Source organism: Carassius carassius, chromosome 32 (assembly GCF_963082965.1).
Source record: "Carassius carassius chromosome 32, fCarCar2.1, whole genome shotgun sequence".
NCBI lineage: Eukaryota > Metazoa > Chordata > Actinopteri > Cypriniformes > Cyprinidae > Carassius > Carassius carassius.
The window spans coordinates 12,715,874-12,732,628 of NC_081786.1; the positions used below are offsets into that span (position 1 = coordinate 12,715,874).

Below are 16,755 nucleotides of genomic sequence, written 5' to 3' on the forward strand. Positions count from 1 at the left end.
GCTGGACCGAAACCTTGTGCAGTGTGAACACTTTAAAATCTGTTAACATGACTGTGGGAAAAAATATGTACCGTATATGCATTGCAATCAGATAATCTGTGAACCTGATTTATGTGTGTGCGCTTCGAGTGTGCACGAGCGATCTCAGTCTTCCGTGCAAGCTGGACGACTACAAAAGCTAATTGTAGTCTTAGAGAATGGTTGTCCATTTCCAGAAGAACATTGTTAAATCCACAGTTTCATGACAACCAAAGCAGCATTTGTGGTACAGTTTAACCATGCTCTGAAAGTGCACACATCCTGTTTCTAACGAATGACAGTAGCTTATACCGGAAATGAGCTTCAGTTATGCACAGAATGTGAAGTTATTTCTAAGGCTAAGGTTAACGGAATAAAGGGTTTATGGCTGCTGCCTCTGGGGAAGTAACTTTTTAAACTGTCAAAACTGCTCTCATTGGCCTAGAGAGAGAAAGATAATTCGTCCCCTTGGAATTATAAGGTTCTTTCTAACATTTTTGTCAAAATTGAGTTATTCCCATATTGTTATTCTGTGACAATTTATTTACCTTTTGTGATAGTTTTTTTTATGCCGTATATATTATGGGATTTTTATTTTAAAAAACAATAAGGTTCTATCTACACAGTCGAATGGAATGCAAAAACTTTGAAGCTCAATATCTCAAAACTACTCCGAATGCAGATAGAACCTTATAATTGCAAGGGGACGAATTGCTAATGAAATCGGTCACACACAGACTGCTCGACAAAGTCTGAAAACACCTGGCCACAACACACACAATGGTCTAAGAATGTACAGTACTTCTTCAGCCTTTAGTCCTGGAAGGCTTTTCATTCATCACAAGTGAATGTGGTTCTCACAGCAGGAAGTTGGTCTAATTTAATCAGTGAAGCGGTGCACTCATTTCTGTCTCCACCGGATGTGCTGGCCATCTGTGGCCCCTCAAATGTACACACACAATACATATCACATAGTTTTTCATGTGAAAAGCCACACTGGGCTTTTAAATATATATGAGACAAAAAGCTGTTCTACCACTAGCTAGATGTTTTTTGATCTTCACAAATGAACATGTGCACGTTATGGACACATTTTGACAAAAGTTTGCAGGCAAAAAAATTCTTTGTCTATTGTTAAAAGTGTATATGGCGCACAGCACAAATATCATAAATTAAAGTGAAGTGAAGTGACATTCAGCCAAGTATGGTGACCCATACTCAGAATTTGTGCTCTGCATTTAACCCATCCAAAGTGCACACACACAGAGCAGTGAACACACACACACACTGTGAGCACACACCCAGAGCAGTGGGCAGCCATTTATGCTGCGGCGCCCGGGGAGCAGTTGGGGGTTCGATGCCTTGCTCAAGGGCACCTAAGTCATGGTATTGAAGGTGGAGAGAGAACTGTACATGCACTCCCCCCACCCACAATTCCTGCCAGCCCAGGACTCAAACTCACAACCTTTCGATTGGGAGTCCAACTCTCTAACCATTAGGCCACGACTACCCCATAAATTCAAGGAAAAACAAAACAGTTTCCACCAAAGACAAGGGCTTCAAATAAATAAAATTACCTACATACAGTAATCTTGATAAAGGATAATTCAATCTCATAAGTTATCTTAAGATTCAATACAGAAAACTATTGAGAAAAAATAACGGAGGTGGAAGGATGTTACCATTTTTCACCTGAATGTGTGAGACTTCGGTTGTTAGCCAATTCCGTTAATTTTAGAATTTTAAAAAAGGTGTTATGCTGCTTAAAATTGCAAATGTTATTTGTTATCATATTCTTTTATTTTTAGAACTATGTAGCGCAAACTGTTTTATAGTTTACTGAACTTTATATTTGTCAGACTGTTCCGTGCTTTGTGTGTTTTGCTCCTCATGTGCCTTTCTTGCCCTTATTTGGTCAGGTTTCCTGTCCCTGTCACTGTATGATTCCACCTGTGTGTCTCTCGTGTTTGCTCGTTATGTTGATTAATTCCCTCGTTTCATCCCTTGTTACTGTTATGTCTTGTCGTCCTGCGTTTCAGAGCTGTGTTTGGTTTTATTTTTATCATTAAAACGTGTGGCTTCGTGCTGCTCCCATTCCCTTTGCTTCCCTGTGAGATTGTGACAGTATTCTAGTTATTTACCCGAATCACACACTAACAAGAAATAGCTTATGCTTTAAAAAGAAAAAGAAAAAAACGGTTATTTAAAACCAATGGCCTCAAAGTGGTGAGTGTGATTTCACCATGTACAACATGTTCCTGGAACAACATTCAAATCAACCAATCAGAATAGAGAGAACTTTTCAGGAAATATCTGTTTTAGGGTTAAGTGATTCTACACCCTTGTCATTCAGCTATCATTTCCCACTGATTTTAGGAACAAATTATGGGTAGGGTTAGGGGTATTGATTGGGTTAAGTCTGTATTTTTGGACAATAATGTTGATCCAGGAACATATCTTACTTGGCAAAATGACAGTGACCCCTCACAGTACCTTAGAACTGTTATACATAACAAACAGTTCGCTGGATTTTCACTTCTTCTCTTCAAGTGGCTCAAATGAGTACTTAACTTTCAACAGGCCAAAACAAAACCACATCCACCAGGTTATAATTATTTTTTTAGACATGTCACTTCAGCATGTTCTGTTTTCTGTAGATAAGATGGCAATCTAATTCTTTTTTTTTTTTTTTTTTACGATTGTTAGTAAGTGAAATGAAAAAACATTTGATGGAGAGGACAAGCTCCTCTTCAGTAAAGGTAGTCTACATTTATTTTCTCGTGGATGAAATTCAATCATTTCACTAGCAATCCATGAGACCAGAAGAGTCACCCAAGAGTGAAAAATTTCCACATAGATTTTGGTCATGTTAATCTGCTGTGCTGATCATAAAGCTGCTCGATTTAAAAATGACCTCTGTGTGGTTGTTGCTCCATGCATTGCTATGCTAACAACATCGAACTTTATCAGTACTAATGTTACTGCACCTAGCATGTCTACACCAAACCCTTCCGTTGATACCCAATGGGTATCTACATGATGCCTCAAAGTGAATGTTGCAAATACATTTGTCTCGTTGTCAGAACTAGCACAAGCATGCATATGTGTTAAAAGCAGAATAGGTGTCACTCCCAGACAACACTGATTATAATGAGTTCTGTTTTTTCTATTCGTGTCCCTTTCACACAAGAACAGTAACTATAAAACTAAGCCCCGGTTTCACAGACAGGGTTTAGACTAAGCCAGGATTAGGCCATACAGGAGTTCAATTAGGACATTTAAGTAATTTTTTTAAATGTGCATAGAAAAAAAAAAAAAGCATTACTGATCGTCTGTCATTTTAAATGCTCAAATGACTCAAATGATATAATTCCTCTGTGCCATTCGTTTTACAGCTGTGATATTCTCAAAGAATCTGAATGAGTATTAAACCTTTATAGGTATCATTACAGTTATCGTCCTTGTTATGGATAGGCCTTAACTGAGACGCTCTCAGAGAGGAGCTACAAATCACTGATAAATACAAATAAGATACTCACAGTAGAATGTTATGAGCCACTTCTGTGGGTTTTTGTGTAGCCACACACCACCAAGTGTGTGTTTAAAAGAAATTGGGTGTGGATGGGTTACAATTAAACCACAGATTAACCATGTAAATTTTCACTTCTTTGCAGAAAGTAGATTGTAAAGAATGAGAGAGAAAGATGCATTCTCTGTAAGAAAAGAAATTATGGCTATCGAGCACTATGGTCATCCGGGCCCCATGAGGTGGTCTGTAATAAATGAGCAGAACTATTGACGTAACGATGCTCTGAATGAAGAAACTTTTCATGGCCCGTTCTGCTTTCACGTTTACACAACAGACTGAAAGATAGCTTCAAAGAGAAAGAGGAAGGTTACAGACATGTCTGTCAGGTAAAGAAGCTATAGATCCTGGTCTGTACTCTCAGCTCAGGGACAAAACACCCTTATTATTCGGGTTTATTCTCATTTCAGACATGATGATCTGACTTAGATCAGATCATGTGAGGGCCCGGAAGATGTCACATGAAACGTGTCACACGTTACCTGCTTTCGTTATCGGATGAAGGAATGTTGTGCATTTACTGCAGTATCTACCATTATTTTATTCATAAAATGCATTCAAATATAGAATGTAGAAGGGTTCTTTTACTGTTATTATATACTTTGTTATTATCTATTAAAATGTTAATCTGAAGCATTGACCATTGACTTTTATTTTTAATTTTTGTCATTTTTATGAGTTTATAGCTTTATTTTTCTTTGAGTAATAATTAGTTAAACATATTTCAGTTAGTTATCAAGGCAAAGTTGAACTTAGTTATATTATTTGCGCTTTTTTTCAATTACCAAAAACAAGTTTTAATAGTGGTTAACAATAACAACAATAGATTCTAGTCAAGTAATTAAAGAATCTTAGCTGTTTGTTTCAGTATCAACTCTAAATGATAAATTCAGGGGTCAAATACACTGCAAATCAAATCAGACAATCTCAGACATTTATGAGCAGCAAACAGGTGTGATGTTTACTGTAAATATTCAACACCGCTGAGACATTCTGTTTACCATCAGTTTGGCCCCTATGGGATCATTATGAGAAACTATACAGTCTTCTCTTGAAAAAGCTCAGAAAATAAAGACTTGCATTTATTTAGCAAACATCTCAAGAGTGTCTGGGCTGAGAGGACTTCTGTTAACCCAGGAGGGTTACGTGTCCTTCACCTATGAAAAGATCAATGCAGTTTCTCACAAACACCCTTTTGGTTCCCTGTTTCAGTTTCAGTTTGAGCTGACCACTTATACCACTCTAATGTGGTCTCACATCCATGGAAAAAACACATCAGCATCTCAAAACTGACCTTTATTACTGTTCAAGGTAATCTTTTTGAAGTAGTACAAAATAAATAAAAAGAAAATACTATTTCAGTCTTTCTACTTAAGTTTGCTCAATGTGTTTACTTACTGTTTCTTTCACAAATAATCACAGTTACAGCTACTCTTTAAAATAAGACTGCAGGCCAGCTGTTAATTGAGCTTAAGTGTATAAGAAATGTAATTCAATAAAATAGAAGAGTATAGTTTGAAATAATGTTTCAATCTGCATAGAGAGAAAGAAGTGTGATTGAAGTGAGTACACAAAAAAAGAGAGACAGCGATGAAGACAGAAATTGCAGATAAGGATACATCTGTTGCAGGATGTGGGCAAAGCTGCTGAAATCCTTGAATCATTGCCAAGAAAATGGCAGCTTTTCTCATGTGAGCAATTTTGATGCCTTTAATGTCAAATCAATTGAATCCTGAGCAATCAGACTGATTGTGAACTGAGTGGTGGTCTGTCTGAGCAACTTTTTATTGTCCTGTGTGGTGCATACTGAACTGTGTGTGAGTGTTTTAACTGAACTACCTGGATGTTGTGACAGCACTTCTTCTTTTATTCTGCTGTAGTTGAGAGATATTTGTAATCTACTTGTTCGGTTGTTAAAACTGCACATACACCTTCCTTCCTCTAAACACATGCCAAGCAGATTGTTTCAAAGCCAAGATCACACTAATTGTATTGACAATGTAAGATAAATTGTGTAATATTGTGTAATATTACAATCTAAGCGCATAAATTAGAGTCAGATTATAGCATGTTTAAGAATAACATGTTAATTTGAATTTGGATGAAAAGCCACACACAGTCATATACAGTCATCCACTTTAATTGTGCATTTAGACATATTCTTATTCATTACAATTAATATTTCATCACAGTTAGTGCAAAAAATATTTTGGAGAAGGTGGATTACAGTGATCAGATACATACAGTCTTTCACAAGATGTGGCAACTGATGAGTCCAATTTAAAGTAAAATACTAAAACGCAACAGAGTTTGATGGTGTGGTTTCTTTGGGGTTTGGATGATCCTTGGTTCAGTATACAGTGGACATTTTCCTTTAAATCCCAGTTTTTATTATTATTATTTAAAAAATGTTGATTTGTTGTGGCATCTTCTTATTGAGCTGTTCTTGTGTCTTATATCTTCAAGAATTTTGGGAAAGAGTGGTCTTCATGTGACTGGCTATCTATCTTTGCTCCTCTTGGTCATCTGAATATTCTCCAGCCAGTTTAGGATCTACTGTGGATAAAGCCCACGGTGGCTGCTGGGATCAGAAGGCACAGCATGGTGGGCAGCAGACCCAATCCTGCAGCACTGGTCTGAGTCTTGGATGTAGTTGTAGTTGGTTTGGTTTCATTTCCCCCCTATACACCAACATGAAAAAAAAGTCTGAATAAATAAGCAGGTTATTTTATAGTAATGTATTATGTGCACTTTTAAAGTAGAAAAGTGCAGTTGCTAGGCTGCTGATTAATTTCTAAAATCTATCTATCTGTCTAACCTAAAGTGGACGTTCTGTGGTAACATCAAAATTAATTGCTTCTAATTATATATATATATATATATATATATATATATATATATATATATATATATATGTATGGAGTTTAATTAAAGCCAGTTAATTTTGATGTTACCACAGAACGTCCACTTTAGGTTAACCGCTTTTTTCCTTTGTTTTTTAGATAACAAAAACTGAAAAAAGAACTGTTTATTTTGAGAAGCTGCTTTGAAATGCACTTTGTTGGTATTATTACTATTTAAATATTAATGAACAAAAATGATCAAAGAATAAATAAGAAAGATAGAAAAAAAAATCATAATCATAAAAAAAAAAAAAAAGTAAGGCAAGAGGGAAAGAAATCACAGTGCCTACCTCCTGAGATGAAAAAGGTAAGGTTATAATCAGTAACCCGATGCACAATGCCAGTATTTTATTCATGATTATGCCTTCTTTTTCTCCTTGCAGAGATGTTTTCTGTGGGTAGAGTTTGTGCTTATGCGGTGCAGGAGGGGAGTTTTATTCTCACCGTGAATAATGTGTGACGTGTTTAAGCGCCTGACCATTGGTTTAAGAGCAGGATCACATCCTCTATCAGTACAGTGCCTTCATCTCTTAAAACTGTTTTCAAAATGTCAAATACACTAAATTCTCGAATAAATTTCTAACTAGAATATCTAATTCTTTAATAAAACACATGGGGGAAACTATTATGAAACTCTGATTATATATCTTAGGAGGAAACATTCATACTGATTTGAATGAAAAAATGAGATGTACATTCTGAAATGTAGTACATTGATCACATTTATTGTAAAATGTCAAATTTGTAGTACACACCGTCATTACAGAAATTAGACTAAAATTTTAATGTGATTACTGATTAAAGTAATGGAGTTTTGTTAACTTGCTTCATCTCAATCATATACTGAGCACAGGAGAATCGAACTCTTCCAAGGGAATTTGCCATTGAGTAGGTGAGCTCTAAAACAAAGAGCCAAAGCTGCAGGTGTCTTTGAAGCTCCCTAAAACAGATGTAACCAAACAAATCCCTCTTGGAGAAATTCTCAAAACTTTATTCATTTTCATTACTTAAAATCCATTACAAAAATGTGAGCTGAGGCATCTTCTGTCTTCAAGATTTGTGGAAAAGTTTGCTCTTTGGGTGGATGGCTGTCCATTTCGCCACTGTCTCTGTGTGGGTCATCTATGGTGAGCGCTCTCCATCGATCACTTTAGGATATGCTGTGAATGAAGCCCAGGGTGGCTGCAGGGATCAGCAGGTACAGTGTGGTGGGCACAGGACCCAATCCTAGAGCGCTGGAATTCGTGGAGGAAGTCACGGATGATGAGCTACTGCTTTGTGACTTCTGCTCAGTGCTATCCTACACCAAACAAGAATGTAAAGAAAATTCTGAAAAAGTGCTCACATTTTACTGTGTCCATGTTATTTGATTTCACAATACTGGATCTATATGTAGATGCACTTTGCTACCACATTTTATTAATTATACCTACTATTTAAAACATGAACACAACAAATAAGTGCTATAAATCTATAAATGAGAAAATCACTGCGCCTACCTGAGTTGAAAATGGTATGGTGATGAGTAGCACCGCAAAACTCAGAATCCAAAGTTTATTCATTCTTATGCCTGTGTTATCTTCTTCTGGAGAAGTTTCTTGCTGGATCAAGGGTCTGTGCTCAATGCTGAGGCAGTCATGGGCCTTTTAATACCGAAGTGACGTCAAAAACACCCGCCCACCGAGGAGGTAATGAAGGTAAAGATAAACTGTTCAATTGTTTTACATGTTCTCTTGTTATAACATAATGAAATAGTGTAGTCTTAACCATAGCAACAGTAAACTGTACGGCCGCTTTACCATTAAGTACATAGACATCTTTTTATATTGTTTTATAACATTTTACATTGTTTTCAAGATGAGCATTTATCGTACTGAAGAAACTTATTAAATGTATCAAATATGATGGCTTTTGTTTGGGAACGTGTATATGTACATCTTTCAGTCCTCTTTGGATTACCTTAACGTCACATGTTTAGCCCCCACAATTTAAGCTAAAAGCTTTGATCCTAAAACTAAGCATTTCAAAGATTTGTTTAAACATTTTGTCTAAACCTGCCTTCTAAGTCATTATTAGTGACCTCACAGCGCTCTCTTGTGTTTCAAATCCCCATTCACATCATGATAAAGGCGTTTTCGTTTATGTGGAGAGCTTGTTTCTTCTCAGCTCCCGTAGATTTGCGTTGCTTCTATGGTTCCGGTAGACACACAGTGCCGCCCATGCAGAGGAGGAGGAGGTCACATCCCACAACAGACTCTCATTCTGGTCGCAAACTCTCCTGTCAGAGTCCCTCATGCTGCTGGTTCGGCGTTCGGCGGTAGGGCTCGGCGGTGTGGCTCGATGGGGACTGCGCTGTCTGTGCTCCGGGGCCGCAGCTGGCCGGTACCGGGACACTGTGCTGCTGCCCCGCACTGACTTCCCCATGAGAGTGAACGGGCCGAACCTACTGGAGCGAGAGATCCAGCAGGTAACAGTGACAGATCCAGATCCAGATACTGAAGTTATGTTCTGTTACTTCATAAATCAAAGTGAATGATTAAGATGACATTATGCTACAACACTTCTATAACAGCCACCACAGCTTGAGATCAAGTATGTGGTTGTCTTTTGTTGGAGTTTGAACTTTTCTGTGTTCTACAGAAATGTGGTTTTGACCAGCTGTACACATGGCAGAGAGAGAAAAAAGCTAAAAAGGAGTACTGCCTTCATGATGGACCACCATATGCCAATGGGGACCCGCATGTTGGGCACGCTCTCAATAAGGTACATTCTGTCAGATCATATGCACATAAGTCATGGACATATGCAGGGAATTAGAAATACTAAGGTCCAAAAGCTGAGCTTGTTTGGGAGGTTTGGGGCCACACACATTAACTAATCTGCAATCAGCATCTGTATTTGATCTCTCCTGTAGATCCTCAAAGACATCCGGAACCGTTTCGAGGTGCTGAGAGGCAGACAGGTGCACTATGTGCCTGGTTGGGACTGCCATGGGCTGCCCATTGAGCTCAAAGCACTTGGAGACCTGGGAGCCAATGAGCTGACACCTCTACAAATCCGACAGAAAGGTCAGGACGATACATATAAGGAATGATCTGGTCAAAAAAGACTGTTGTCTAGATCTTAGACGCTTGAAATAACCTGTCAGTTAAGGGGAAACTCCACCCCAAAATGAAAATGTATTCATAAATCACCTACCCCCATGTTATTCCAAACCAGTAAAAGCTTCGTGCATCTTCTGAACATAATTTAAGATATTTTGGATGAAAACCGGGAGGCTTGTGACTGTCCCATAGACTGCAAAGTAAGTTACACTGTGAAGGTCCAGAAAAGTATAAAAAGCATCGTCAGAATAAGTCCATCTGCCATTAATGTTTTAACTGTAATGTTATGAAGCGACAAGAATACTGTTTGTAAGCGAAGAAAACTAAAATAATGACTTTATTCAACAATTCCTTTGTCAACAGTCTCCTCTGTGTCTCTCCATATCACCGTATGCTCTTCTGTATCAGTCGCGCCATAAGGATGCACTGTTTCTATGTGTATTTATGCTTTGATTTGAGAGAACACAGCACATCCTTGTGGCGCCGGCTGACACAGAAGAGCATACGGTGATATGGAGAGACACAGAGGAGACTGTTGACAAAGGAATTGTTGAATAAAGTCATTATTTTAGTTTTCTTCGCTTACAAACAGTATTCTTGTCGCTTCATAACATTACAGTTAAAACATTGATGGCAGATGGACTTATTCTGACGATGCTTTTTATACTTTTCTGGACCTTCACAGTGTAACTTACTTTGCAGTCTATGGGACAGTCACAAGCCTCCCGGTTTTCATCCAAAATCTCTTTCATTGTGTTACAAACACGAACAAAGCTTTTACGGGTTTGGAACGACATGGGGGTAAGTGATTAATGAAAAAAGTATAATTTTGGGGTGGAGTATCCCTTTAAGTAATGTTGCTAAGATACATTGCTTTTGGTGAATCCAAAACTGCCTGTGTGTCTCTGCGTTCAGCGCGTGAGTTTGCAGAGAGCGCCATATCTCGGCAGCGTGCTGCATTCCAGCGCTGGGGTGTGATGGCGCATTGGGAGAATTGTTATTACACCTTTGATGGGAAATATGAAGCGGCCCAACTGAAAGTCTTCCAAGATATGCATAACAAGGTGGGAGAAGTTTTTTCCTGCACAACACAGTTTGACATGTTTGATTTCATTCTGTATGTAAGTACTTCGAGTAGTTTGCCTATAAATTAATATTCTGCAATGATATACACTACAATAAAAGTTTAGAGAAAAAAATGCAATCACATTTATTTGATTAAAAACACTTTTGTTGTGAAATACGATTACAATTTAAAATGTAAAACTTACATGTTTATGTGTATTTATTTTTTTAAATATTTGAATATGTTTTAAAATATATACCCGATTACTCTATTACCTAAGTCTTCAGTGTCATATGATTCTTCAGATATCATTCTAATACAGTGAATTGTTGGAAACAGTTGTACATTTTGTCAGTGTTCTTTGCATAAATTCAAATATTTCTATAATATATACACTATAAAATATAATATAAGATACAGTATATTTCTATAACATATTTTCTATTATCTTTAATGTCACTTTTGACTAATTAAATGTGTCCTTGCTGAAAAAAAGGATTAATGTCTTACAAACCATTAACTACGACTTTTGTCTCAACAAACTTTAAATTGGCTGCTTATTAATAGTTAGTAAAGTAGTTGTTAAGTTTAGGTGTTGTGTAGTATTAGAGATGTAAAATAAGGTCATCCAGAATATGTGCTTTATAAGTATTAATAAACAGCCCGTATGTTAATAATAGGCATGCTAATAAGCAACTAGATAATAATGAGAATTGCTCACTATACTAAAGTGTTACCAAACATTGATGACCCCAGATTTTAAAATAGTAGTGTATGCACCCTCATATCATTGAAAGTTTCTCACTTTACCCCTCTTTTTCTATCTTTGCTTACAGGGTTTAATTTATCAGGACTATAAACCTGTTTTCTGGTCACCATCATCCAGGTGAGAGAAGCTCAATGTTTGCAGTTTCACTTAAAGCCTTTAATAAAACATAACAGACAGGATGCTTTGAATTTGAGGATTTAGATGTTGTACAGATATCTGCTGTATTCTCTCTTTGTGAAGGACGGCGCTTGCAGAAGCTGAGCTGGAGTATAATCCAGAACATGTGAGCCGCGCTCTGTACATCACTTTCCCCCTGCTCACCCTGCCAGCCAAACTCGCTGCCAAAGCAGGTGTGTCCCGGTGCCACACACTCTTTACAGGCCACAGAATCATTTTGCTGTTTCTGATGCCAGTATTTTTGTCTGTGCTTCAGAAAGCTGGGGTCATGTGTATGCTCTGATATGGACGACTCAGCCATGGACTATTCCAGCCAATCAAGCGGTTTGTTACATGCCCAAAGTACAGTAAGTCACACACCTATGCATCTGTCAGTGGAATTCAGGCGATCTGATTCAATGGAGACATTCGTGATCACATGTCTTTCCTCTTCTTCAGGTACTCTTTAGTTAAGCGAGCTGATAACGAACAGCTCCTCCTAGTGGCCTCAGAGCGCATCAGCAGCCTCGCCTCTGTGCTGAAGACAAATCTGGAAAGTTTGGCCACATTCACAGGTAGATCCAGTGTTTGTTTTTGGCCTGAAGCATTTCAAATGATGCCTTTTAAACGAACCTAAGCCTCTTTCTGTTTCTCTTTCACTCATCTCCAGGGTCAGACCTCGAAGGTGGAGTCTGTCAGCATCCCACAATTCCTGCAAAACAAGCGCCTTTGTTGCCGGCTAATCATGTGACCATGACTAAGGGAACCGGATTGGTCCACACAGCTCCCGCCCACGGCATGGAGGACTACGGTGTTGCTACGCACTTTAATCTGCCAGTAGTATGTCACCCACATCTGTATATGCTGAAAACAGGAAAATATATGGTTGTTGTCACGACAATTAATTGAAGTATTTCTTTCTGTAGGAGTGCATAGTGGATGAGGAGGGCAGGTTTACAGAACTGGCTGGGCCTGAACTGCAGAAGAAATCTGTGATGACCGAAGGCAATACCACAGGTGAGAGGGTCAGATTGGAGGAAAGAGAAAATGTTGTTACAAGAAAAATAGAACTAAATTTGACCGTATGAAATGATAAAAGAATATGCATTCTTGTTACCATAACTAATGTTATGTGTGTGTGTGTGGGCAGTAATCTCAATGCTGCAGGCAGTGGGTGCCATTGTGAAGGAGGAGGACTGTGTCCACAGTTACCCGTATGACTGGAGGACCAAACAGCCAGTCGTGATCAGAGCCAGTAAACAATGGTTTATTAACACAGCCAGCCTCAACGACAAAGCCAAGGTGAGCCAGTGGCCTCCTGAATAGAATAGCATATACATGGGTCATATTTTACCCCCATATTATTATATTTTTATTTTAAGCAAATAAAAAATGTTTTTAGGACTGTTAAGATTTTTACATTTGTTTTTTTTTTTTTGTTTTTTTTTACAATATTTTGCTTCTAGTAAATTAAGTCCATTTTAGAAAATAATGTGTACATATTTACTTTTTTTTTTTATGAGTGATCTGGGCATGTTTTTTTTTGTTTCAGTTTTTTTAATAATGCAAAAGTATTAGAAAATGCAACTGATTTCTAATACGTTTCAAGCTATATATAAGTGCTTATCTACAGAAATACACTTTGGATGTGTTTTTATAGGATGCCCTTAAGAAGGTGCGTGTGATACCTGAATCGGCGAGGTCTAGTTTGTTGGCGATGCTGGACAGAAGAACATACTGGTGTATATCCCGGCAGAGGAGCTGGGGCGTCCCCATTCCAGTGTTCTACCATAAAGAGACTGGAGAGCCACTCTTAAACAAGTATATACTTACACCGTCATAGACCCAATCAAACACATATAAAGACTTTTTAAGCTAAAAGTCCTAATCCCTCTTTCTCTCTCAGACATTCAGTGACACACATTGCTAAGGTTTTCTCTGAGAAGGGGAGTGACAGCTGGTGGATGGAGCCAGTGGAGACGTTTCTGACTCCAGAGGTGCTTCAGAAGGTACATTTTCATATACTACCGGAAGAATTTTGAAAATAATTTTATTTTATTTTATTTTTTTTTAAGAAGTCTCTTATGTCACATGATCATTCAGAAACCATTCTGATTGTTGCTCCAAAACGATTCAGTATATGTTCTAAATTGTTTGTCAGAGTAAAGCAGGTGCAGTGTCTGATTATGTTCGGGGTGAAGATGTCCTAGATATCTGGTTTGATAGCGGGGCCTCATGGGCCGCAGTGCTACCTGGTGAGTAGTCAAAGCGGTGCTTCATTGTTTTCATGTATTTGGTGTGTCAAGATCCAGAAGTATTTAGTTGTGTTGTAGTGTAATCTTACTGCCCCTCTCTCTCTTTCAGAATCAGATCCGCGTGCAGACTCATACGTTGAAGGGAAAGATCAGGTCGGCGGTTGGTTTCAGTCGTCTCTTCTCACCAGTGTAGCTGTACGGAATAAAGCCCCTTACAAGTGAGTCATACAAATGCATGTGTATATGCAAAAGAAAAATACATGTAAAAAAACACTGGTGACCTTCTGTGTGTGTTTCAGAGCTCTGGTGGTCCATGGATTTGCTGTGAGTGAGAAAGGAGAAAAAATGTCTAAGTCCATAGGCAACGTGATCGACCCAGATGTTGTTATTAATGGAGGGAAGGTAAGATATGATCAGCCAATTCTAGAATCGAATTATATCAGTCAGTCAGTGTTTTCAAACATCAATTTCTCTCTCCCAGGACTTGTCTGTGTCCCCTCCATATGGTGCTGATGTTTTGAGATGGTGGGTTGCAGAGTCGAATGTGTTTTCTGAAGTTCAGATCGGGCCGAACATACTAAACGCTGCTAAAGACAGCATCAACAAGGTCTGGCTTATAAACGAAATGCATCAGTTTCCTGCCAATCAGTTCTAGTTCAAAGGGTGTTTCGTACAATAGCTTTCAAATGTTGAGGTCAGAAAGAAGTTTTTTTATTAATACATTTTTATTTAGCAAGGATGCAATAGATAAAAAATACATTTATAGTGTTACAAAAGAATTCTATTAGAAAGAAATGGTATTCTTTTGAACTTTCTTTTTCCTCAAAGAATCCTTAAATAAAAATATCACAAAAAAACCTAAACGGCATAACTTTTAAACATTGATAATAAGAAGTAATATTTTAAAATTCATCAAATCGGCATTAGAAGGATTTCTGAAAGATCATGTGACATTGAAGACTGGAGTAATGGCTGCCGAAAATTCAGCTTTGCCATCATGGGAATTAATGACCTTTTTAAATACATTCACATAGTAATTGGTTATTTTGAAATGTATTGATTATTATAGTTTTACTGCGTTTAGATCAAGTAACTTGACTTCACTACCCCAAACGTTTGAACAGTATTATAAATCCAAATGTTTATGTGCCGATGGCCTCTCTTTCAACTGATCTCTCTCCAGCTGAGGAACACACTGAGGTTTCTCTTGGGTAATCTTCAGGGTTTTGATCCTCGTTCCCAGGCTGTGGACCCTAAACTAATGCACTACGTAGATCAGTACATGCTGCACGTGCTCCGAGAGTTCAGCATGAAGGTGAGTCTCCATGTTAACAGAACATAAACCAGCTCTACTCTGCAGTCGCTCACATCAAGTGTGTTTGTGTGTGCTGCAGGTAACGGATGCTTACAGTGAGTTTGACAATGGCCGTGTCATCCGTCTGCTGCAATCCTTCATCACCAGAGATTTATCCAACTTCTATTTCAGCATCATTAAAGATCGGTAACCACGGCACACATTCGGTTTTGTAACTTGAATCCTGTTCTGTAGCAAAAAGTCACGCTCTCATTTTCTCTCTCAGGCTGTACTGTGACCCTGAGGACTCTCTTGGTCGGAGGTCATGTCAGACGGTTCTAGAAGAGATTCTGGATGGAGTGAGCCGTTCTATCGCTCCTGTGCTCCCTCATCTCGCTGAGGAGGTGTACCTGCACGCTCCAGGACATGATGGTACACACGCGGTTTCTGTACAACTGATGCTGTATGTCTACAGACTGTAACACTTCTCATACTCTCTTCTGTAGAGGGGGACACTTTGTTTCGTAGTGGCTGGATTAAGACCAGTTCTGTGTGGCGGAGGCCAGGACTGGAGGAAGCGGTGGAGGGCGCGTGTGCTATCAGAGATTCCTTCCTGTCATCTATTCCGGGATGTAATGCTGCCAAGTATGAACTCATCATTTCCATTGAGCCCGGCCTGTTCTTTGAGCTCATTGAGGTACATCATAGATTTTGAAGGCCTGTTCACACCAGCACAAATGTTGGCCGCAGAAACATAGCCTTATTTGTGATGTGTGAGTTTTCTTAGTAGTGAAGTATTCTGTACATTTTTTCCCCTCCCTGTCAGTCTCTTCAAGAGGAGCCCACATCCACCTGCTCCCAGCTGACCGAGCTCATGATGACCTCACGCACGACTTTGACAAGCTCTCTCCCACAGGATTTGCCATCGGATGCCGTCACAAGCACAGGAAACTTCCTCATCAACCTGGAAGGTAAGATGTGAATAGAAATTAAAAGTCCTGGCTAGGCTGTTGTGTTCAAGACACATACAGTAAATTTGCATATTTTAATTGTTGAGAATTTGAGTCAGAAAGATTGAGAACCACTGATTGGTAACATGCAATGATTTGAACTATAAGCAGTTAACCTTTGTCTTTTACCAAAGTAACTCGTTCAGGTAGTTTTGTGAAACAGTGGATGTTAAGCTCATCTGTGTGTTGTGTAGGGGGCATGATTCGTGAGGAGAGTTCATACAGTGTAGCTGCGATGCCCACCTCTCTGACACGCTGTCCGAGATGTCGACGGTACACATCAGATGAGCCAGACTGTCTCTGCCCACGATGCAAAACCGTGCTGGAAAACGCCAAGTAATCACCCTGACTGTTGCCATGATTACTGCCCACCGGCCCTCCTCGTCCTCTTCCTCTGGTGAACAAGACTGCAAGGGCTAACACAGACCAGTGTGAAGCTGCTATTGTAACGGGCAGAAAGTTGTCTGAAGCTGTGGGAGAGGGGGATCGTGTTTTTCAGGGGTAAAACGGGAGATGAACTGTTATAAGTGAATAAAGCAGGAATTTGGAAGCAAAAAATGTCCAGATTCAGAAAAAACAGCGCAGTTCTCTGCT

At 38.8% G+C, this 16,755-nt stretch overlaps 1 protein-coding gene and 2 long non-coding RNA genes across 3 annotated transcripts; 1 reads left to right on the plus strand and 2 right to left on the minus strand.

The window, feature by feature from the left end:
- Positions 1-5,729: 5,729 nt before the first annotated feature.
- On the minus strand, positions 5,730-7,095 carry LOC132112744 (uncharacterized). The gene is made up of 2 exons (XR_009425032.1): positions 6,798-7,095; positions 5,730-6,285 (listed from the first exon to the last, which is right to left on the minus strand). It is a non-coding gene; the product is annotated as an uncharacterized LOC132112744 (long non-coding RNA).
- A 116-nt stretch (positions 7,096-7,211) lies between these two features.
- LOC132112743 (uncharacterized) lies at positions 7,212-8,119 on the minus strand. The gene is made up of 2 exons (XR_009425031.1): positions 7,998-8,119; positions 7,212-7,792 (listed from the first exon to the last, which is right to left on the minus strand). It is a non-coding gene; the product is annotated as an uncharacterized LOC132112743 (long non-coding RNA).
- On the plus strand, positions 8,064-16,752 carry LOC132112742 (isoleucine--tRNA ligase, mitochondrial-like). Its single transcript, XM_059520385.1, has 24 exons — positions 8,064-8,204; positions 8,674-8,974; positions 9,148-9,270; positions 9,422-9,575; positions 10,527-10,675; positions 11,514-11,563; positions 11,687-11,796; positions 11,880-11,970; positions 12,062-12,177; positions 12,273-12,442; positions 12,529-12,619; positions 12,753-12,904; positions 13,263-13,423; positions 13,509-13,611; positions 13,764-13,857; positions 13,967-14,075; positions 14,157-14,259; positions 14,339-14,464; positions 15,041-15,172; positions 15,252-15,358; positions 15,438-15,583; positions 15,658-15,848; positions 15,978-16,122; positions 16,356-16,752. Exons 2-24 carry the CDS (start codon positions 8,801-8,803, stop codon positions 16,499-16,501), a joined length of 2,943 nt encoding a protein of 980 aa, XP_059376368.1. The 5' UTR covers positions 8,064-8,204; positions 8,674-8,800; the 3' UTR covers positions 16,502-16,752.
- The last annotated feature ends 3 nt before the right edge of the window (positions 16,753-16,755 follow it).

Bases quoted from the DNA above. Each gene is read 5' to 3' on its own strand.
- LOC132112742 (XM_059520385.1), top strand. From the start codon at position 8,801: ATGCTGCTGGTTCGGCGTTCGGCGGTAGGGCTCGGCGGTGTGGCTCGA. The intron at 9,271-9,421 runs GTACATTCTGTC...TCTCTCCTGTAG, and splicing joins TTGGGCACGCTCTCAATAAG to ATCCTCAAAGACATCCGGAA. The intron at 13,858-13,966 runs GTGAGTAGTCAA...TCTCTCTTTCAG, and splicing joins ATGGGCCGCAGTGCTACCTG to AATCAGATCCGCGTGCAGAC.